Genomic DNA, 23,326 nt, shown 5'->3' with positions numbered 1-23,326 from the left:
TGGCTGTACCTTTGAAAAGGTTTAATGGTACACTTCTAGTGTGCTCTGATAGTAAACACTTTTGCTGGGAGAATTTCTGGCATATTCAGCTTCTGAACTTGGAAAACCTTAAATCACAATGTCCCCAAACACTTAGGCCTCAGAGGCACTGGATTATGGAACCTTTACCCCATGTCCTGATGGGGATGACCTCATTTCTCCCAAATATACTCGAGGCTTTTACCCTTAACAGCAGTTCTAAACTGCATTCATTTCTGACTTCACAAAGAAGGGAAGAATTCCCATGTATACAGGGTTTGCTGTCAGAACTAGAGAATGTCTAATTGTATCTGATAAGCTTAAAAGGGAAAAACAAGATGGCAGAGGAGTAGGTAGATGTGGAGTACATCTCTTTCCATGGATATATCAGGAATACACCTTCAGATACAGAAATGCTTGCAGAACACCAGCTGAGAGCAGACCAGAGTACCTGATCACTGGAAAAGAATATATAGAACCACGCAAAACTCGAGATCAAGCCCTGAGCCTTTGGAGTGGGAGCACTGACTCCAAGACCCTAGACTACCAGAGAACTAACCTTAGGGAGTATCAAACAGTAAGAACTTCCACGAAGGAAACCGCTTGAATACAAGACCGGGCATCACCCAACTACCAGTAGCACTCTGTGCAGGACGCCTCATCCAAACAACAAACAAGACAAAAATACAAACTCAGTCATCAGCAGACAGGATTATCACCTCACTCAGCCCTGCCCATCAGAGGGGAAAAAAAAAAAACTCAGCACAAATCTCACCCTATATGAAACTTACACAAACCACTGGACCAACCTTAGGAGAGTAAAAACCAAAAGGAAGAAAGAATTCAGCCTTGAAACCTGGGAAGAGGAGACCTCAAACACAATAAGTTTAAAAAAAAATAATGAAAAGGCAAAGAAATACTGCACAAATGAAGGAATAGACTAGAAACACAGAAGTCCAAATAAATGAAGAGGAAATAGGCAAACAACCTGAAAAAGAATTCAGAATAATGATAGTAAAGATGATCAAAACCTTGAAAACAGAATGGAGAAAATGTATCTGATAAGCTTAAAATGTCCTTTTCTGGGTTAAGGGTCAGGTGAGAGGGTTGTGGTGTGGCAGGGAAATGAGCCGACAGAGCCGGGCAGGAGACCTTAAATGGCCCATCACCAGGCTCCAGGAATGTCTCAAATACTTAGAGCTAACTCTTAAGAAGCAAGTGTCCTGGGAGGTGAAGAAAAGACACAAACATATTGTGCTGGTTTGTTTAGACAAGGGGGTGGGAAACCACACCAAACCTTCCTTTAAGGGAAGTGGAAGAGTTGAATCTCAAGAAAATCTTTTAAGAGCATTGGAAAATGACCCATGCTTGAGAAATTACTTGAAAGCAGGAGAATCAGGTGGACTGAGGTGGAGCATTACCACCAAAATAAAGCATTCCAGCCCCAAGAAAAAAACTAGTAAAGCATTTCCTTTTTTTTGGTGCTTGACCAGGTCTTACATGTTTATAACACTGACTTTTCTGGGTATTTTTCCCATGCACCAGGGAATAGGTCTACTGGGTGGCAAGTCTAGAAGAACTGGGTTATTTATCTTTCACCTGCCCAGGTTACCACTGGCCATGCCAGCGTGCCTGCTTGGTGCCTGGGCGAATCCCTCATTTTATCCACGTTCCAATAACCGAGGAGCTCTGTCTCTGACCTTGATAAATTCCTTGATAAAACTGTATTTACCAGCAGCTTCCAATATCACCTGAACCCTTCCATCCTTTAATGTAGAAAATGCCTCTCCCTCCAACCCCGTTTATTATCTTGTCTGTAACTAGACATTGCCGCCAGAAAGCGTCCCCTCAGAAACTAGGCCTTTCCCCAGCAGGATCCTACAAATCCCCATCAATGTGGCACCACGCAGGTTTGTAAAGAAGCAGGGATGCCTAATGCCTCTCCCTGTGACATCTGGAGAAGGACAAGTAAAGACCAGGTACATTCATGTGCTGCCACTCAGAGCAGCCGGAGAGCCGATTCACTTCCCTGGCCTTGCAGGTCCTCTGTGACGGTAACATGCGAGGTCCCTCCTCCTGCTCGCTCAGGGCACAGTGTTCCCTTGGCTCTTGAAAGCCAGATTGCCTTCAGCCCTGGGGACCCTTTCATGACTCTTTGAACAGGCTGGGGGCTGGTTTGTGGGATCCCTTCTCCATTTTTCTTTCCTGTCTGCCCCACAAAGACCAAAGCATGAGAGGTACTCAGTGCCACTGTCTGCCACAAGAAACCTGCTTGTAAAACGTGACTTTGTTCAGGGATGATGGTGGGGAAGTAGGTGGGGCACACGGAGGGGAGAAGCTTCGTCTGAGGCCAGAGCAGAGAGGTCTTTTCTGAGACACCAGATGGCACAACAGCTCTGCACTGGTATCCCGGCCAAGGCTCGGCCTGTTCTGTTGCTGCAGCCACAAGCTCTAGGGCCGCTGGGCTGGCGGAGGGGCTCCCATCTGACTCCCACTTGTGGACACGGGATGGCCACACTGACTTCGGCTCCATCTGGCCTCCTCCCTGGGACCTCCCTCAACCTTCAACCCTAACAACATGTTGATGGAAACCCCTCACGGCACACCTCTCAAGAATGCTTTTGTTGCTTTGTCAGCTGTAAAGGTACTCATTTTCTAAAGCCAGTCTCTGCTCACCTTGCCGTCCTGACTTCTCTCACCTCATTAAAACATGTGCTGTAAACAGGACCGAAAAGACAGTTGCTGTCTGGGTGGATCACCCAGTGAGAGTGGCCTGCCCTGCGATGACTCTGACCACTGTAGACCACAGGCTTGTGTTTTTTTTTCCCCCTTTCATTCACAATGTTATTTAGGACTCAGAGACTAAACTGTTTCTAGGCTTTGTTCCATTTGGTTTCCCATGGCTGTCATGGGTTTCTCCAGGACATCCAGCAAGCCCCATGAAGTCTTTATTTCTTGGTTTTGGTTACTGATGAATGGAGGACCAGGGGTAGAATGAGTTCCATGTGGGTCTCTGCAGATTGGCCAACAGCACCTCCACCCCTGAAGGCAGTGGAGGCTGTGCTTCAGGACAGGCCTCACTTTCTATGAGAGGCACATGGAGAGCAGGCAGGCTGAACCCCTCCCTCCCGTCCTCCCACCAGCTGCCACACTCAGGAGGCTCTCCCAGGAATAGAGCGCTTCCCAGGAAGTCCCTCCTGGACGAGCTCCCACTTCTCCCTGTCCTCTGTGTCTGGCAGGAGGGCCCAGGGCTCCGCTTCCTTCTCAGGCCCCTCCTGGACATTTGTCTTGGCAGTTCTCAAGTTGGAGCCTGGGCAGTCTGCTGCGCCGGCCCCTGCCCTGAGTGGGGCAGTGTTTTGATGACCCCCTGGGACCTTCTCCTGCCCTTGTTGTATCAGCAGTGCTGTCTTCCTTCTGTGCTGGTTTCCTTCTGTGAGTGCAGAGCTATGTCTGCCTCCAGGCCTCTCTCAGCCATGCTGTCCCCATCTGCTTCCCATCACCCAAGAATTCCCGAAACATGCCGATCTTGCTGATAGTATTATTTTATGGTTTGTCATGGTGGCGTGACTTGTTTTCAGTGCTGTTTTGGATTTTAAAACATCTTTCCTATTATATGTTTAGCATGGCAGACAAAATTCTGACCAAAACAAGGATCCACTCCAACAGGTGCTGCTTGGTTTTTGACAGTCATCTCTGTTTAGGCCCCCACTGAACTTGACTTAGATGGGGTAGCTTTAGCTGATAATTTCTTAAAACTAGATGAGTAAAATTATAATCCTACCAAAAAAAATCTGTCTTTTCTATTTTTGAATGGGATTTGGAGTAAGAGGTCAGGTCCAACATTTTCATCCTGTCTCCTCCCTCCATTAATAATTAACTGGTTCACTTCAGTTCAGTTGCTCAGTCATGTCTGACTCTTTGCTACCCCATGAACTGCAGCACGCCAGGCCTCCCTGTCCATCACCAACTCCCAGAGTCCACCCAAACCCATGTCCGTTGAGTCGGTGATGCCATCCAACCATCTTATCCTCTGTCGTCCCCTTCTCCTGCCTTCAGTCTTTCCCAGCATCAGAGTCTTTTCCAATGAGTCAGCTCTTCGCGTGAGGTGGCCAAAGTATTGGAGTTTCAGCTTCAACATAAGTCCTTCCAATGAACATCCAGTACTGATCTGCTTTAGGATGGACTGGTTGGATCTCCTTGCAGTCCAAGGGACTCTCAAGAGTCTTCTCCAACACCACAGTTCAAAAGCATCAATTCTTCAGTGCTCAGCTTTCTTTGTAGTCCAACTCGCACATCCATACATGACCACTGGGAAAACCATAGCCTTGACTAGACAGACCTTTGTCGACAAAGTAATGTCTCTGCTTTTTAATATGCTGTCTAGGTTGGTCATAACTTTCCTTCCAAGGAGTAAGCGTCTTTTAATTTCATGGCTGCAGTCACCATCTGCAGTGATTTTGGAGCCCAGAAAAATAAAGTCAGCCAGTTTCCCCATCTATTTGCCATGAAGTGATGAGACCGGATGCCATGATCTTAGTTTTCTGAATGTTGAGCTTTAAGCCAACTTTTGCACTCTCTTCTTTCACTTTCATCAAAAGGCTCTTTAGTTTTTCACTTTCTGCCATAAGATTGGTGTCACCTGCATATCTAAGGTTATTGATATTTCTCCCAGCAATCTTGATTCCAGCTGGTGCTTCCTCCAGCCCAGCGTTTCTCATGATGTACTCTGCTTATAAGTTAAATAAGCAGGGTGACAATATAAAGCCTTGACGTACTCCTTTTCCTATTTGGAACCAGTCTGTTGTTCCATGTCCAGTTCTAACTGTTGCTTCCTGACCTGCATACAGGTTTCTCAGGAGGCAGGTCAGGTGGTCTGGTATTCCCATCTCTTTCAGAATTTTCCACAGTTTATTGTGATCCACAATAAACAATCCACAATCCAAGTCAAACGCTTTGGCATAGTCAATAAAGCACCACGACACATATGTGTACTATAATTAAAGAGAATTGTGTCATGGGCATCTTGTCTTACTGGACCTTCAGTGGGGAGGATAACAGAGCATAAGGCCTTCAGGACACAGGACAAGAACTGGTCCTTGGTACTGCTGCCACCTTCCCCGGGCAAACCCCGAATTCAGCAGGAATTGCAAGAACTCGTGCATTCATCCAATGAGATGTATTGAACACCTCCCACTTTATCATGTCATCCTGCATGGGCACCATATTTCCAGTGTATCAATGCTTTGTGTATATTAGGTCATTCGATATTTACAAAAATCCTATTTATTATCCCTATTTTTACAGATGTAGGAACCAAGCATTAGACCAATTGGGTACCTAGGAAGTTCCTATTTTTATTTTTAGATCTCAAATCCTGTTTTTGTTATTAACACAGTGCCCTTTGCACTACCAGATGCTGCTTCTCTTGGGAACAGCAGTGTAGAGTCATGAATTTCTAAGCAAATAACATTCTTCATAGTATGTTTCAATTGCGACAGCAGTTGGACCATGTGCCTGCTGCTGCTGCTGCCTCGGAAGAATAAACTTTGGAGAACCAGTTTTGCCTCAGAGAGGGGACATCTGAGCTGGGCTTGTAGCAGAAAACAAATATCCCAGGCAAAGAGAGGAACATGTGAAGAGTCTTTGAGGTGTGAAAGAGCATTGCATGTTTTAGAACCGGAGACATGTCTGGTTATGCCTGGAGCACAGAGCATATTAGCCAGGAGGAAAGGTGTGAAGAGAGGAGAGATGAGTCTAGAAAAGTCCACTGAGACGAGCTTAAAAAGTTTTGTGTGATGATGAGGGAGCACTTCTGGACAGACTGAGCCTGTGGGTTGTCTGGGAATTGATGGTCAGGAAACTATTGGAGCTCAAGAAGGAAATCTGTTTGGAGATTAAAATTTAGGTCTCGGAGTCACATAGATGAAAGTTGGGGACTTTTGTCAGGGAGACAAGGTAGAAGGAAGTGAGAACAGAGCTGAAGACAGCCTGGGGGCACAGCACAATGCCTGAGGTGAACAGAGAAACGACAGACAGACCGTAACAGACACTGAGGAGAGATGCCTGGCAGACAGGGAAGAGAGCCAGCCCAGCAGCAGCCATGGCGAGGAGAGCTCAGCCAGTGCTCACGTAGTTGGGGGCAGTGGGGAGTTCGGGAGGGAGTTGAAAATAGCTTGAATGTTACCATCTCTACCTCTCTCCTGCCGCACTTTGATGCAAGTCCTAAGACTAACTCCAAGAGCAGCCTTGACCCACTCTGTCAAGTTTCCAGTGTGCTGCGTTGAGGGTCTGACATTGTTCATCATCATATTTTAACTCTTGGATGAAATTCAGTGATTTTTTTTAACATAATGGGATTTGTAGATCTTAAAGGCAGCACTTAATTTTTTAATCTGTAAGACTTGATCAGTGTGGATTTCGTGTTGATACTATGTGAACCCTCTTCCTAAACTTGTAGACATCTGCTCCCCAAATTTCAACTCTGAATCTAAATTCAGATGTAGATTTTAGAGCTAAATTCTGGCCTTTCTTTTCCCAGATAGGTTTTCCTTCTCCCTCCGTAATAGCGCCCCCTCCTCACCCCCTGGAGGTGAGAATGAGACTTGGTGACTGTTTTCTCCTTTAGCCAAGCTTCTAGGAGGGTCCATGCTATTTGCAGCTGATGTCAAGAAGCAGGAACAGCAGGGCTGCTCCTTGTGCTGAAGAGCCATAATCCTATTACGCCCACCTTGAGGCTTCCACGTTAGCTGCCTCTACAGCAGTAGATGGACTGAGGTGACTCAATTGACTTTTAAATCTCCAAGGGTCCTAGTTTCAAAATCCCCATGTCTAAGTCAAGTAGTAGATTAGGCCCCTTACTGAGAAGGCCTGGCTCCTTCAGAATCCCTGAGGCCATAGCTTTTGCTTCGGTGTCTGTGGGTCCCATACTTTCTGCGTTCCACAGTGTGTCCTTAAGTGATAATCCTTGGCAGGAGGTGAACTTGGCTGGCATCTGCCTGGTTCATGGATTTAGTACCTGTCTTTGTACAGGCAGGATTAGGAAATATAGAAACAGTCCTCTGTTGTTTCTGTAAGAGAAGGCTATCATATTCTTTGGTTCACGTTAAAGCTGTCCTTGAGAAGGTAATACCCGAGGTATACAGAGAGTTTTCTTCCAATTAGCCCCCTTTGGATCCGTGATATGGTTACAAATTATCTAACGCAACTATTGTAGAATATTTATAATTCAGTTTTAGTAGCTCAAAGTACTTATCTAATAATTGACTAAGTTCTAGATATAATTTGCTGAACCAAATGTCATACTTAATTTTTAAGTTCATTTTTCTTATGCAAGGGCTGGAGTTTTGGATATCACACTGCTGCTTTTTTTTTCACTTACACAAATGAATATGCAGATACCTTCCCATCTGCTGCTTCCTTTAGCTCTCACATCATTCTCACGAAGATATTGTCCCCAGTTTACAGAAGAAACTGAGTCTCTGACGTCATGTGGCTGGTGAGGGGTTGCACGAAGGTTAAAACCTCATCTTCAGACTCTAAATTCAGTGCTCTGCTCAATAGAGCAGCAAGACTTTCCTGAATTTACTTGATCCAGGAAATATTTACTCTTTTTTTTTTTTTTTTTTTTAATTGCCATGCCACACAGCTTGTGGATCTTAGTTACCTGACCTGGGATTAAGCCCAAGCCATGTCAATGAAAGGAAAGCATGGAGTCCCAACCACTGGACTACCAGGGAATTTCCAAAGAAAATTCTTTATAGTACAGTATAATGATGGAACACCATTGGTAGCTCATTGAGGTTTAAAGGTTTTGTATATTGTATATTATAACATTGAATAATACCATAAGTTACTGAAATTTTAGGACAGTGCATAACACAGGTGATGATTATGTAATAAGTAACACTCATAACTACAATAGTCAGCTGAGAGTAAATGCCACCTGACCACCAATGTGTAAAGTGACTTCCTAGAGCTCTCAGAATTAATAACACATTTGTTTGGTTTTTTTTTTTTTTTTAGTTTCAAAAACATCAGGGTTCCTTGTATTGCAGAGAGCAATAGAAGATCCAAATTACTGACTTTTCATCCCTTTTCCCATTGATGTTGGAGAAGGAAATGGCAACCCACTCCAATATTCTTGCCAGGAAAATCTCATGGTCGGAGGAGCCTGGTAGGCTACAGTCCATGTGGTTGCAAAGAGTTGGACACGACTGAGCGACTTCACTTTCACTTTCCCATTGATGTAAAACTAAACATGATTAGTGATTTCAGAATAACTACTGATATGAAAGATGATCAGAAATCCTCTCAGTCCTCCCATGCCAGGATGTCCATAATGTGTCCAAACCTCATTCTTAAAGGCAAGGTATACGATAGTAGTTTTAGAATAAATTATAGGAAAAAAATACTGTGCATAGTATATTGATTAACATCTCCTGGAAGAGTGGTAGACCATGGAACAGAGTTTGGGGAATGTGATGTATTCTTCCCTACTTTCCCTTTCTTAATAATTCCACACACTCCTATTTGCCTTCTGCTCATCTCATGTCCTCACCTCCACAGGGAGGTGAGAAAACATTGTTTATATAAGTCCTTTAAGTCCTGTGGTAGAAGCATATTACACAACCCAGAACAATAGCGATAGCAGCATTATTCTTCTAGGCTAAGATATCACATAGGATCCCAAGAAATTTGTTTCAGTCATCAAGTTGATTGAACCAACAGTTCCTGGTGATGTTAAAAGGTAAGTTTGTTGATCTTGATTAACGCAGTAATGAAAGGTAATTTTGTAGAATCATCATCTACAAAGTAAGCGATCTAAGTCAACTATGATGTGAGCAGAGATGTTCCTCCCTCTGAGGTTGGAAAGGAAGGGGATTAGGTGCAGTTTTGCTTTCTTCCATGTCCTTCCATCAAGGAACAGGTTCATGTCAAAATTCCCTTTAGGGATTATCATAGCATCATCTCTCCCTCTGCCAGGGTCTTTTTATCAGGATTTCTCCTAAGAATTCCCTGAACATGTTTTACTGACCCCTGAAGCCCCTTCTGTATTTCAAACTCTAGTAATGATTTTTATCTCTTTATTTCCATGTTACTTTTTTCTTTGTAGACCTGGACAGAGGACCGTGGATGACCTAGAAATTATCTATGAAGAACTCCTTCACATTAAAGCCTTATCCCATCTTTCTACCACAGTAAGTTATCTCTTAGCTGAGCATGGTTGGGGGCACTTTGAATTAGATGCACTGCTAGGACTGGGGGAGAGGACTATAGTCTGAGGAAGGAACAGGGATGCCGAAATTCTACCTCATAAATCATGCCTTCTTGCTCTCATGAGATACTAAAAGAAGACATCTCACCAAAGAAGGATCAAGTATTATCATCTTATTAGTAGTTGCCCTAAACATTAGAGCAGCCTGCTGTGAGTGGAATTGGAGCATATACTTCAAACTTCCTGAGCCTTGGAACCTGCCTTAATTACAGAGCCAGGCCTTAAGATAGATTTTCAGTCCCTTCCATGAAATAAAGAGCCATATGGGGCAGCAGCGAGAGAAATCAAGATGACCTGGCCTGGCCCAGGGGGCTAGCTCCACCCAGGTTTGCTGCCAAATTGAGAAAAGACGCAGAAGGTGCCAAAGAGCATTGGTTCAGATATTTTAGGGCATAAGAGCAACACTTGCTGGTGGAAAATGGCCCAATGCCTGTATCTGACTCTGAACGTTTACATGATTAGGATATTATAGAAAAGCAGTGGACAGAAATGCCTCCTGCCATAGGAGGAACACAGAAACATGAGTTCCAGGCAATGTAAATCTCCTATATGCTAATAATTAATAATAATGAGGATGATGATAATAAAAAGCAGTTGTTTCAACGTCTACAGGTTATATACCATGTTCACAAATGACATGCCAGGCTCCTCCGCAGTGTCTACCTGCCTCGCTGGTCTTTCATTCCCGGCTCACTAGGTGATACCATTCTGTCAGTGTTACATGGCAGCGTCTGCAGTCCCCGCTGTGGGCTGTAAAGCCCAGGTCTCTGCTGAGAGCAGTGAGGCATTCACCACAACCCCAAGTGGAGTGCTGCAGACCTTCCCCCTTTAACCCAGACAGGGCTGCCTTCACATGCTCCCACTGCGTGCATTCCCCAGGTCAGAAGCTTGCTCACCTACATGGAGTGTCCAGGGGTCTGGTCCAGCCCACCCTCCCACCACCACCCTGTCACCTTCACTCTCTCCATGGTGGGATACATCCAGTGCCCAGGGGCCTCACCCAGGGAACTCCTGCATCTGTAGGGGAAGGAGCCAAGGCCCCAAAAGCTCATGCTGGAGAGGGGAGTGAGGGAAGACCCCTGTGCCCTACCTGCTGTCTGGGTCTCCACCCTCCATGTGTTCTGACTTGCGCAGCCGTGGAAGAATCATGGGTAGTTAGAGAGGAGGGGGAGGCTTCTACCTCCAACCCCAGGTCCCCAGGCACTGTGGAAATTCTCAGGTTATTTGGTTCTTAGGGAGACAGAGCCATGATTTGGGACCATAATTTGGAATTTAAAAAGAAACAGCTATCAAAATCTCCATACAGGGACTTCCCTTTTGGTCCAGTGCCTAAGACTCCTCGCTCTCAACGTAGGGGGCATGGGTTCGACTCCTGGTCAGGCAACTAAATCTCATATGCCACAACTGAAGATGCCATGTGCCACAACTAAGACCCAGCAGAGCCAAATAAATAAATAAATATTTTTAAAAAATCTCCTCCCACATTTAACCTTAATTAAGGCAATGGCACCCCACTCCAGTATTCTTGCCTGGAAAATCCCATGGACGGAGGAGCCTGGCAGGCTGCAGTCCATGGGGTCGTGACGAGTTGGACATGACTGACCCACTCCACTTTCACTTTCATGCATTGGAGAAGGAAATGGCAACCCACTCCAGTGTTCTTGCCTGGAGAATCCCAGGGGCAGCAGAGCCTGGTGGGCTGCCATCTATGGGGTCGCACGGAGTCAGACACGACTGAAGTGACTTAGCAGCAGCAGCAGCAGCATTCAACTTCAAGACACTGAGCTTTCCAACATGTTTGCACTTACGCATGATGTGTGATGCAAGGAAGAACCTCCAGGAGCAAGAGTTATATGATACTGTGGATACTCTCACCCTCTCCCCAAGACAAAAGATAGGCAGAGAAGTTGCCTAGCTCTCATGCACGTGCAACCATGTTGTAAACAGTCTCTGGGAAGCTGATCTTGTATGACTGAGCATATAAAATAGCTTTTGTAAAAGTTTCAAGAATCTAGTGGCACAAGACATGGAAGCAGCCTAACTGTTCATTGACAAATGTATGACTAAAGAAGATGTGGTATACATGCACGATGGAATACTACTCAGCCATAAAAAAGAACAAAATCTTGCCATTTGCAGCAACATGGATGAACCTAGAGATTATCATGCTAAGTGAAGTAAGTCAGACAGAGAAAGACAAATGTATCATATATTACTTTATGTGAAACCTAAAACAATGATACAGAGGAACTTATTTATAAAACAGACACACAGATGTAGAAAATAAACTTATGGTTACAAATGGGGAAGGGAAGGAGGGATATATTTGGAATTTGAGATTAACAGATACAACTACTACATATAAAATAGATAAATAGCAAGGTCCTACTGTATAGCATGGGGAATTATATTCAATATTTTATAATAAAATGGAAAATCAGAAAAAGAATAGATATGTGTATAACTGAATCACTTTGCTGAAATGTTGTAAATCAACTATACTTCAGTTAAAAAAAAAAAATCTAGTGGCACATGTACTGGAAGTGGTTCTAGGCGGGAGGAGCAGGCAGGCAGAGTGGGAGGCGGCTGTGTGGAAGTTAGCGCTGTTCAGAAAGCGAGCAAGTCCCTTCCCCACACCCCCAAATCTGGCTTTTCCCTGCATTCTTTCTCTTTTTCTTCTAGGTGAAACGGGAGTTAGCAGGTGTTCTCATTTTTGAGTCTCATGCCAAAGGAGGGACTGTATGTAAGTGAAGGCTGTATCGGTGCGTGATGCCTGGCTTGCCCCCTCCCGAGCATGTGCCACTGGAGCCTGACTGTAAATGCTCCCCTTTCTTAGGTCTGGGACAGACTTGCCAGGATGTCACATGGCACGTTTGTTTTTCTGGACCCGTGATTATTCCCAGCATGTCTGTGGCTCTGCAGCCTAGTGGGTGTCAGGTACCAGCCTGGGAGCGCTTACCAGCCAGCATCTCCACTTGCTCCCTCCCCTGCTGGCTCAAGGTCGTGTTTAAAGAGGGTGGGATGAAGTCACACTGTCTTCAGGGGAGAGTGCAAGCAAAACCTTTACACAGTGACCTCACTTCAATTTTGTGGCTTGAGAAGACCTAATCTGTCTTTTGAGAGGCTAGTTAGAATAGCGTATTATTCGGCTTGCTTCTCACGCTTCCACTATCAGCTCCAAGCCTGAGAGAATTTCTTTGCCCAGATATTTATGCAGTACTAATATGTAGCATCAGAGAAGGCAATGGCACCCCACTCCAGTACTCTTGCCTGGAAAATCCCACGGATGGAGGAGCCTGGTAGGCTACAGTCCATGGGGTCGCTAAGAGTCGGACACAACTGAGTGACTTCACTTTCACTTTTCCCTTTTATGCACTGGAGAAGGAAATGGCAACCCACTCCAGTATTCTTGCCTGGAGAATCCCAGGGAAGGCGGAGCCTGGTGGGCTGCCGTCTTTGGGGTCGCACAGAGTCGGACACGACTGAAGCGACTTAGCAGCAGCAGCAGCAATATGTAGTATCTCTCCAGTAAGTACATTGTAGTTTAGTTCTATGATCATATTTGGGAGCAAGAAATTCAAAGTGAAAGTGTTAAGTCGTTCAGTTGTGTCCGACTCCTTGCGACATGGACTGCAGCCTGCCAGGCTCCTCTGTCCTTGGGATTCTACAGGCAAGAATACTGGAGTGGGTTGCCATTTCCTTCTCCAGGGGATCTTCCTTACCCAGGGATCGAACCCAGGTCTCCCGCATTGCAAGTGGATTCTTTGCTGTGTGAGCCCACCGGGGAAGCCAGAAGGCCTCTTAAGAAATTGAAATTTCAAAAAAAAAAAGAAATTGAAACTTCATATTAATAAATATGAGCAGAATTATTTCAACTGGCATTTCCCACTCATCCTACAAAACCATTCTTGGAAAACATGGTGAGTGGTGTATTCAGGGCACGAAATGCCTCCTCTAATCTCTCTTGGAGAATCGTAAGACACACCAGCATGCTCTGTTTCTCGGAGTTCTACAATAAGGAAAAATTTCACACCACTTAAACTGATACTGCCTTAGCCTAATGAAACATAGAAAACATTTTTAATGGACACCTGTTAATTTTTCAAGAGACCTTCTTTGGAAAATCTTGCTCTTTCTTCAGATTGAGTTGTGTTAGTCGAATAAACAGAGACCATGAATTGTAAAAGCAAAAAGAGTTAACATCAGTGTTTCCAATATTTTACTTTTAGTCCCCAAAAGTGTATATCTAACATCGATAAAGTTACTTAATTTAATAAGAGTGTTTTTCTTTACTTTTTAAAGGTTCACATTAACATTTTAAAAATGTTTATGATTACTGGCGACTTACAACATCTTTTATGCTTTTCCTTCAATCTTACTGACAGTTTTCATTTTATCATGAAATATTTAAGTATTTCAGACAAATCACTAGAGATTGTTACAAACCCCCTTTTAAAAAGCACTTTTATCAAGTACTAACCTGACACTGTATTTTTTCATATTTTCATTTGTTATATTTTCTAAAAAATGAAATCCTACTTGAAGAGTCTCTATTTCCTTTTTTATCTCATTCTTCTCTTTTCCTCCCCAAGGTAACTCCTACCCTATATCATGTGGTTGTCATTCCAACCCATTTTTTAAAAATATACGTAGATATGTACCCATCAACAATATGCAGTGCTGATTTGCATGTTTTCAGACTTCACATTGGGTTTCCTGGTGGCTCAGTGGTAAAGAATCTGCCTGCTGATGCAGGAGATGTGGGTTTGACACCTGGGTCAGGAAGATCCCCTGGAGAAGGGAATAGCAACCCACTCTAGTATTCTTGCCTGGAGAATCCCATGGGCAGAGGAGCCTGGCGGGCTACAGTTCGTGGGGTCGGAAAAGAATCGAACACGACTGAGTGACTAAACAGCAACAAACTTCGTGTTATTGGTCAGATTACTTTTAAAAACGATGTTCTATAGCTTAGTAAGTTTTGATGAGTTGTGGGGGGAAGCGTATTGCTTTAAGGAATGGAATGCTGGAGAATTAATAGTAAATGCATATCTGTAGCACATAGCAAGGAGGGCAGTGTTGCTGCTTCTTTCATGTTCTAAAGAAAAGGAAGTAATATTCCACCTGAATAAGTTAGTATTTGCTAGTATTTTTTTTCCCTTCTGGAATTAAATGCATAATTCTGAGGCCTTTAAAATGATGATTTGATAAGCTGTAATTTATATTGATGTGCTTCTATTCTTGTCATCAGTCTTTTTTCTTTTTGTATCTAGTATTTAACCAAGGGGAAGAAGGCACCTCCTGGTACATTATTCTGAAAGGATCAGTGAATGTAGTCATTTATGGCAAGGTATATACATTTTTTCTTTTGAAACTTTATTATGCTGCATTTACTACTGGCTCTAAGTATTAACAATGTAATGCTACAGTTAAACTTGCTACAACATTGTTACTCAATGTAGAAAAGACATTATAGCCTCTCTAATCATATATTATCTAAATTTTTATACTCAGAGTAGCATTGAACTTTCTGGGACTCATGGATTATAATGTATACATGTAAGTTGGGTCCTAGCACATATTACTCAGTGAAAGAAAAATGAAACATTATAATGTAATTATGTGATCCCCTCCCCCATGACATCTCTGGGTACAGCCTGTTGATATATAGTCAGTGTTTTGCGGGCAGGGGGGCTTGTGGTGTGAGGCGGGTGGGTGTGTGCCCTGTTCCAGGGATCACCTTCATCTGCATGATTTGTTCTCTCCAGGGTGTGGTCTGTACCCTGCATGAGGGCGATGACTTTGGCAAGTTAGCCCTAGTGAATGATGCCCCGAGAGCTGCCTCCATCGTCTTGAGAGAAGATAACTGCCATTTCTTAAGAGTAGACAAGGAGGATTTCAACCGGATCCTGAGGGTGAGTCTGAGGTGCAGTGTGGCTGAGGGGCTCCCTGTTTCCACTTTTGCCTGATAAGTGCAGGATTGAGGGTCATGTTATTCGAGCAGCACAGTGACTAATGAGTGCTCTAGGGCCAAAGAGCCTTGCTTACATAGCTGCTATGTTCAGTGTGGGTTCTGGGGTTCAGAGGTGATATTCTAGTAGAGACGTAAATATGTCACACTGTTCCAGACCAAATAATCCTGCACACAGCTGAACCAGTTCATGAGCATTAAAACAGAGATGCCTTGGCAAAATATCACAGTCTGAGACATTTCTCTTTGCTATCCTAGGCTTCCCCTTTTGTGTCTGTCCTCGCCTCCTTCTCCATATGTTTCTCTATCCTAAACCTCCTATCTCTTCCCAGAGCTGAACCTTATATCCTCTCCCACCCTCTGAATTTATTTAGTGACTACATTTTAGCGGCAATTAATGTCCACCATGGTTATTCCACCAAGCGTTTTCATTTCAAGTACTTTACATCAAATTGATTCACCCTAAAGGAATTTCAGACTTGGACAAGTAGGTGCAGAATAGTTGGAGTGGTAGATGGAAGCTTGTGACAGTATTAGTGAGAGCGGGTGACATTTAGAATAGATGGTCCCTGGGTTCTCGCTACCATCCAGCTCCTGGTCCCTTGGGAGGGCCAATCCAGCTTAAGTGGCGGAGGCCTGACTGTGGATTGCTGGGCATGTGACAGCGTGCTGGCGGTCCTGGCCTTTCAGGTGGCCTGTGGTCTCTCCCCCTCACCCAGAGAGACTGTTCCCTCCAGGATCACTTTGCTCTTATCCCAACCCTGCCAGCTCACAGAGCAGACTTCCCCCTCTGCCCCTCCCAGCCTGAGCATCCTTCTCTATCCTGCGCTAAAATCGTAAATGCACCTTCTATGCTTTCTGGTACCTTTGGTGTTATTTAATGATGATTTACAATCTTATTCCCATTCCTTATGTGTGGACACCTATCCCTACCCTTTCATGGCAAGATTCCTGACAACAAAATTTGTCTTAGGAATATATTCTCTTAATGCGAACAAAATTAAGTTAAAAATTAAATAATATAGGAAAAAAAACCCACCAAATGGAATTTGACTTGGTTGTTATCCTGTCTCTTCAAATAAGAGCCAAAGGATGAGAAAAAGCACACCAAATTTTTTTAATAAATTATTTTAAATGACTTTGAAATGTGAACTTTACACTTTTGAAAGTTTACACACATGGAATTTACACTCAGCCACAAAATTCTTTGAAAGAATCAGATTAGGACCATTATCATGGATGTACTTTATAAAATTATTCAAAGTACCTGAAAAATATTTTTAACAAGCTTCAAACTGATATTTTTAAAAGTCTTTTGATTAGAGGGAAAACATGCCACTCCTAAGAAAACTATATGCCCTCAGAAGATAATCAGAATGAAAGAACTCTGTGGAAGTGGAGTGCTATTTGCCACACAGCTTTATAGAGACTAAGTGGCTTGGCTTCTCTCTCTTCGCTGTACCGCCCTCTCCCAGAGGTTCCTCTGAGCACAACCACTCCTCTCTCCTCAGCTGATTTTCTGAATCGTGGGTAAAAGTAGCGTTTTAAAACCACGTGCCTCCAACCTCATCTGGTCCTCTCTGACCGTTCCAGCCCTTGACTTTGAAAATGACTTAATTTGTAGACGCAACAATTAGCATCACAAGCAGAAAATGAGTTTCTGAAGCATTTGAAATTTTTGTCATTGTCTGAGAAAACGGCAGCATCTGTATGTGGTGTAATTTGTATTTGCAGGACGTTGAGGCGAATACAGTCAGACTTAAAGAACATGACCAAGATGTCTTGGTGCTGGAGAAGGTCCCAGCAGGGAACAGGGCTTCTAATCAAGGAAACTCACAGCCTCAGCAAAAGTAGGTTTGTCTCCAACACTGCAATTGCCAGACTATGATTAACCTTTTCACATGGTATCATCATCTCTACAATAGCACGTTCTCCTTTTTTTGTGGAAGATGGCAGCCTGTGTGACTTTTTTTTTCTCTCTATTGACTAATCACACATCTTGTGGAGGATAATGTATCTGTTTCTGGCACTGCGTTGAGCTTGGTGCTGCCTAGAGTAATTCCGGAGAGAATATTCCCCTACTCTAAGAATGCTTCCTCTATACTATGTTCAACTGGAATAGCTTTGGAGCAGAAGGCATGGGTGAGAACAATAGGAACAGGAATGCCAGGCAGCTTGAGAGATACAGAGGCCCCTGGGTGTGGAGAACCTTTGGCATTTGAATTTCATATGTAAGATTTCTCAAAAAGTGGTTTCATCTTGTTACCTGCATAAGCATCTTTGATGGAAACCCAGACTTCAGATATAAAACAGTCTGTTGACTGTGGCCTAGAATCATCCATAAGACCTCATCCGTAGTTATTCCTGCAAATTTCAGAAGGGTATTTCCTTCCCATTTAACATCAGGTCACCCATTTAACTGATTCTTTTTCAGTATATGTGTCTTCAGTTCCATCTTTTGCTGCAGCTTCTTTTTTTTTTTTTTTTTTTGCTACAGCTTCTTACATGAAATTTAATCAAATGTATCAACATTTGAATAGTAAGACAGAGGAATTAGGAAATGTGGTTCTAAGAAATGGAAGAAAATTACAGAATCTCATTTTAAAAATAAAGATTAATTTTTAATCTTAGAGTAATAAAAACACCAATTCTGTAGCTAAAGACATGTGGCCAAAGACTGTGTTGGAAAAGAATGCATCCCAAGTATTTTTCTTTGTTTGCCAACTAAATGGGCTGTTCCCATTAATCAGCCCACTCACCATAAATGATGAGTTTTTATTGTTTAGACTAAAAGCCTGAGGCTCAGACATTTCATCTGGATGAGTCAACATATCTGCAAAGAAGAGAGGAAGAAACAGAATGTTATTGAAGAGCCATAGTGTATCTTGTATATTTTATCTAATCCTTATTACAACCCCTTTTAATGAATGGTGGAAAATTTTAGGCTCAGAGAAGTTAAGTTACTTGCCCAGGATTACAACACTGGTAATGGTAGAGCTTGCATTCAAGTCCAGCTTGACCAACTTCTGAGTCTGTGTTCCTTTAGCCTCACAAATTACTCTAACAAAATATGCTATTAATATATCAATATATCTTTAACACTATCTAGTAAATGTTGCAAAGCAGTATATTTCAAAAGGGCTGACATGAAATAGAGTATATTACAAACTTTTCACTTATAAACCTATAAAATTACTGTCCAGAATTCTTTATTTTTCTACTTTTCGCTACTATGCATTCTTGAAAAATGTTTTTGCGCAAATGTTTTACAACAGTTGTCCTTCCAGCCGACAAAGGAGGATAAGAATGAAAACATTTTTTTTTTTATGTGAAGGCTGGGACTATCCCCAGTGACTTTATTTGTTGCTCTTAAATATAACTAGACCGTTTTATGTGATCATCTACATTCTTTGATAGTGCCTCATATGTCTCAGGAAAATTTTGTTACCTGAAAAAGTAAGCCTTGAAAATTCCCTGTAACCTTAAAGATGTCCTCAGAAGGCCCCCTTCCCTCACCTCTTCATGGTGTGGTAGGGGCAGTGATCAAAAGGGTTTGCAAGTTACAACAGCACTATATTCAGAGTGCTCTCCAAATATAGATTTTTTATTAACTCAAACTAAAAGGAAAAAGAGAGCCCACGTGTATTAAATTTACTTTAGGCCTGGATCTGATTTCTATTATAATTGGATTGGCCCAAAATTTCATTCGGATTTTAAACCCAAATGAACTTTTTGGTCAATCCAATACCTCCTTATTTGTGTCCAGTAGACTAATTTGTATACATTTCTTATGTAATTCAAAGCCATGTGCATAGTCATAGTACACCGTTTTGGAAATATCAGGCATACAAAACAGTGCACCATGCCAAATCCAGAAGAGTAAAAAGCCTCTCGTTCAAGGGGTCATTTTCCAGGTTGAATTTTCCCAGGCCAAACCAGAGTTGAAAAGTAGGGGCCATGTAAGTGAATTTTGACTGATGTTCTGGACAACTTGGAAAACATGGGAACAACCATGTCTATGGGTGGACTTAAACTTTAGGATCCGTTAGGACCTCTGTATCCTCAGAAATTAACCTTTTTCAGCTCAAAGAGGGTCACCATGTTGGTGCTGATAACATTATTTTTCTGATTCACTTTTACCCTGAGAAATCCAGAGCAGTTTATGCATACAGTTGGCCCTCTGTATCTTTGGTTTCCACATCGGCAGATTCAACCAACCGCAGATGGAAAATATTGGGGAAAAAAATTTCCAAAAAGTTCCCAAAAGCAAGACTTGAATTTGTCATATGCTGGCAACTGTTTAAATAGCACTTATATTGTATCTACTACTATTTACATAGCATTTACATTGTATTAGGTCTAAAAGCAGTATAGAGATAATTTAAAGTATACGAGAATATGTATAGATTATATGCAAATACTACCCCATTTTCTATAGGGAACTTGAGCATCCATGGATTTTGGTATCTGTGGAGGTCCTGGAACCCACTCCCTGCATTTTAAACTTTGAAAGCCACCTGACTCTCCTCAAACCACTCAACTCTGAGTGTGATATTAAAATGTCAATAGCGAGACAGTACTTCTCATGATGGATAAACTATATGAAGCCCTCACACATTACCATTTTGGATATCTTCCACTCTGTGGTTATGTGGTTGTAATAAGAGGGCATTTGAAATGACCATGCCTGTTTCAGTTAATGTGTTACATTTTCCTTAGACTATCAACCACCCAGTCATTCAGCTCCAACCTGTTTTCAGAAAGATGGTCTCTTTCAGGCACCCTCCTCCACCTCTTTTTTTGTTCTAGGTACAGGTAGAAGTGTCCTCATTTCCAGACTTGGTGCCAGAAGGTTTTCTGTCACAAGTTTATAACCTCACAGCTTGGATAGCCTAACCAGTCAGGGTTCTCTTTAACTTGTACTAGAGTAACTTCTTCAGGCAGTAAACTGAAAAGAGCTGTACCGTCTGGTCTTCAAGTCCTCCATTTCACCAAAGGTCAAGCAATAGGCACCTGGCCGCATCCAGCCTGAAACAAAGCAGTAGTGTTTCAGCCAAGCCTGGACCTGCCAGATCACAAGCCAGAAGCTCTCTGCCCCCTTCCCAACTTCAGAGTCCCCTGCCCTGAGAGAATGTCAGCCCCTTCTGTGGAGCTGCGGAGCAGGAAAGGATAAGGTCAGGCAGCTGTATCACTAGAGAGACCCTTTGGCAGAAAGAGACGGGTGCCCTGATGTCTCTGATTGACAGCTGGACAGAGAGCAGAGACACCATTTTCTCTCACTAGTGGGATGAGAGCGTAAAGGATTGCCACCCAGGTAAACTTGTATTCTTTTTGACCAGACAACATACCCTAGCTAAGGGATGTCCTAACCAAGAATACCAAGGATGGGAAGCCAACATTCTATCAGAGTTAAACTTTTGACAAGGGAACCAATTTCAAACTGATCTGTGAGTCACATGGCCAGCTACAGAGCTGGAAGCTTAGTAGTAACAGCTGCCCAAAGCCATGTGGAATAGAAAGTAACTGGTTTATGTAATGTATCCCTTGAAGTATTGAAAGTCATTTATAGATATGCCCTCTCCTTCCCTCAAATGAAAGTGTTAGTTGCTCAGTCATGTCCCACTCTTTGCAACCCCATGGACTATAGCCCGCCAGGCTCCTTTGTCCATGGACTTCTCTGGGCAAGAATACTGGAGTGGATAGCCATTCTCTTCTCCAGGGGATCTTCCTGACCCAGGGATTGAACCCGGGTCTCCTGCATTGCAGGCAGATTCTTTACAGTCTGAGCCACCAGGGAAGCCCTCAAATCATCATTGCCTATAAGAGGAAAAAACCTTTGTCTTCTACCCTGTTTACTTTGAGAAAAGGGTCAGCCGTTTGAGATTGAAATAGACTTTTTTATTCCCGGCTCCTCCCGTAGGCTGCAAAGCCAGATTCTTTTCAAAGATTGAACTCTTCAGCTTCCTTTTGGTCCTGAGTGCAGGCACACATACATGTGGGCATGCACAACACACGTGCATGCCCATACTCAATAAGTTTAAGTAACAGTTACCTCCCAGATAGACTGAGTTTGCCACCTCATTCAAAACCAGGGTGGTTTCACTAACTGCATGTTCATATGCACAGGGTCGTATGTTGGATTGCCTCTTCTTCCCTTCCTCAGGCAGGAGGTTAAGACCCTGAGATTTCATACATTAGAGGTATTCTTGGGATCTCAACACCCTTCCTCCAGGGTCTCAAACAGGCAGGGAAGGGATATTGGTGAGGAGAAGAAAATGGGAGTTCTCCTGGAACTGAATCCTACCACTGCTTTCTAAACATGAGAGCATTTTATTTTCATTGTTGTTTTCCTTTCTTGTCATTTTGCTGTAAGTGTAAATGCCGAGCAGAGAAGCAAAGTCTAAACTTTGGAACAGGACCACCCAGATCACCTCAAAGTATTTTGCCTAGAGTTTTCACTCTATTTTCTACCATCTTGAATATGACTTTGAAATAACCCACACTCAGTTTAAAAAAATACATCCTCCCTTGTTGATTAAAGGGCTTCATGGCTGGATCTCCTGATATAATGCCTAATACCCCCTACCCTGCCAAATAATTTATCTTTGACATTGAAATTGGACGTTCTACTGCTGATTTATTTCCTGTTCAGATGTTATGGAAGGTTGTTCGCTTGTTGGTGTTTTAGGGGGTTTGTTTTCTCTTATTTTTAGCTGCATTTCCAAAGTACATTCCAGTGTACAGTTGGGAGATGTGCAGCATTCCAGAAATAGGCAGGGGAATCCAGTACCGGGCTGAAATTTTGCAACAAGTAACCCATATATGGATAACCTAGTTTATTGTCACTTCCCCTCGCCCTGAGCTGCCCTGGGATTTACATGTTCCCTTTCATTCCCCGTGGAGCAAGGCTGAAGTTCCCAGCCTGCTGGAGCCACTCTCCAGGAAGTTTAATCTCATGTATGGAAAAAAGAAGAATGTTTTAGTAACTACTTCAATTTGTGATTTTTCTATTGCCTTCCTGTGTGATTTTGATGAGGTACATGATCTGTTTCTTTTACCACATGGGTCATGAGTTGAGTCAGTATGGTTCTCTGGGATCTCAAAAAATCTTTAGACATGTAAAAAATTATATATCGATGATTTGCCCACTTTTGAAAAATTAATGATGGTTTTATTTCTCGTCCAGGTATACTGTGATGTCAGGAACACCTGAGAAAATTTTAGAGCATTTTCTAGAAACGATACGCCTTGAGCCAGCTTTAAATGAAGCAACAGGTAAACACCTAGAAGAGTTGTGTCCATTAAATCTGGGCAGAGCACTGTAAAAAAAAAAAAACAACAACAAATTCTGAATTGATTCTCAGTATGTGTATCAACAGCAGTTTTAGAAATGGGTCATGTGTGAGATCATTAGAAGAGCATCCTGCAAACCCTACTTTGCCTGCTCATCCTGGCTATGCTTTATAGATGGCCCAGTCTCATTCATACATGTTAGGAGTAGCCTTCCAAAGGCATTTCTTAAGTTATCATTTAAATCTCATCTTCCATAGGTAACTATTTGGTTATAATTTAAATTGCCTACTCCCATAAAGGATTAGAAGCTGCCTCCATAAAAGGCACAACCTTGCTCCAACTGGGAGTAAAGTGGTTTTTTTCTGAGATTCTTGGACTGCCACATATTAGTTTCCTAGGACCGCTGTAACAAAGTAACACTATCTGGGGTGGCTTGAATGCCTCTTAGTCCAAGAGGCTAGAAGTCTAAGATCCAGGTGCTGGCAGTATTGGTTCCTTCCAAGGGCTGTGGGGGAGAGTCTGAACTCTCTCGCCTGACTTCTGGTTGAGGGGTGGGTTGGTGGCACTCTTTGGTATCCCTGGGCTTGTAGAGGCATCACTCATCTTCATCTTCACACGGTATTTTCCCTGTGTCACTTCACATCATCTTCTCTCCATGCATTTGTCTCTCTGTCCAAATTTCCTCTTTTTATAAGGACACCAATCATATTGGATTAGGTTCCATATTCATTATCTTAACCAGTTACAAATAAGGTCACATTCTGAGGTCCAGG

The 23,326-nt window shown here is 42.9% G+C and overlaps 1 protein-coding gene across 21 annotated transcripts in view; it reads left to right on the top strand.

Moving 5' to 3' along the window:
- RAPGEF4 (Rap guanine nucleotide exchange factor 4) overlaps window positions 1-23,326 on the top strand; it is a 318,142-nt gene that overhangs the window by 236,015 nt on the left and 58,801 nt on the right. For all 21 annotated transcript variants that reach the window (XM_081584651.1, XM_081584649.1, XM_081584653.1 and 18 more), the window contains 6 exons: window positions 9,131-9,215; window positions 11,975-12,035; window positions 14,563-14,639; window positions 15,058-15,204; window positions 16,995-17,110; window positions 22,447-22,535. In XM_081584651.1, coding sequence (XP_081440777.1) covers window positions 9,131-9,215; window positions 11,975-12,035; window positions 14,563-14,639; window positions 15,058-15,204; window positions 16,995-17,110; window positions 22,447-22,535 — 575 coding nt within the window. The remainder of the gene's footprint in view (window positions 1-9,130; window positions 9,216-11,974; window positions 12,036-14,562; window positions 14,640-15,057; window positions 15,205-16,994; window positions 17,111-22,446; window positions 22,536-23,326) is intronic.

This window comes from Giraffa tippelskirchi, chromosome 3 (genome assembly GCF_054371585.1).
Source record: "Giraffa tippelskirchi isolate mGirTip1 chromosome 3, T2T-mGirTip1v1.2.pri, whole genome shotgun sequence".
In the NCBI taxonomy this organism is placed as follows: domain Eukaryota; kingdom Metazoa; phylum Chordata; class Mammalia; order Artiodactyla; family Giraffidae; genus Giraffa; species Giraffa tippelskirchi.
This window is presented reverse-complemented; position numbering and strand designations above follow the sequence as displayed.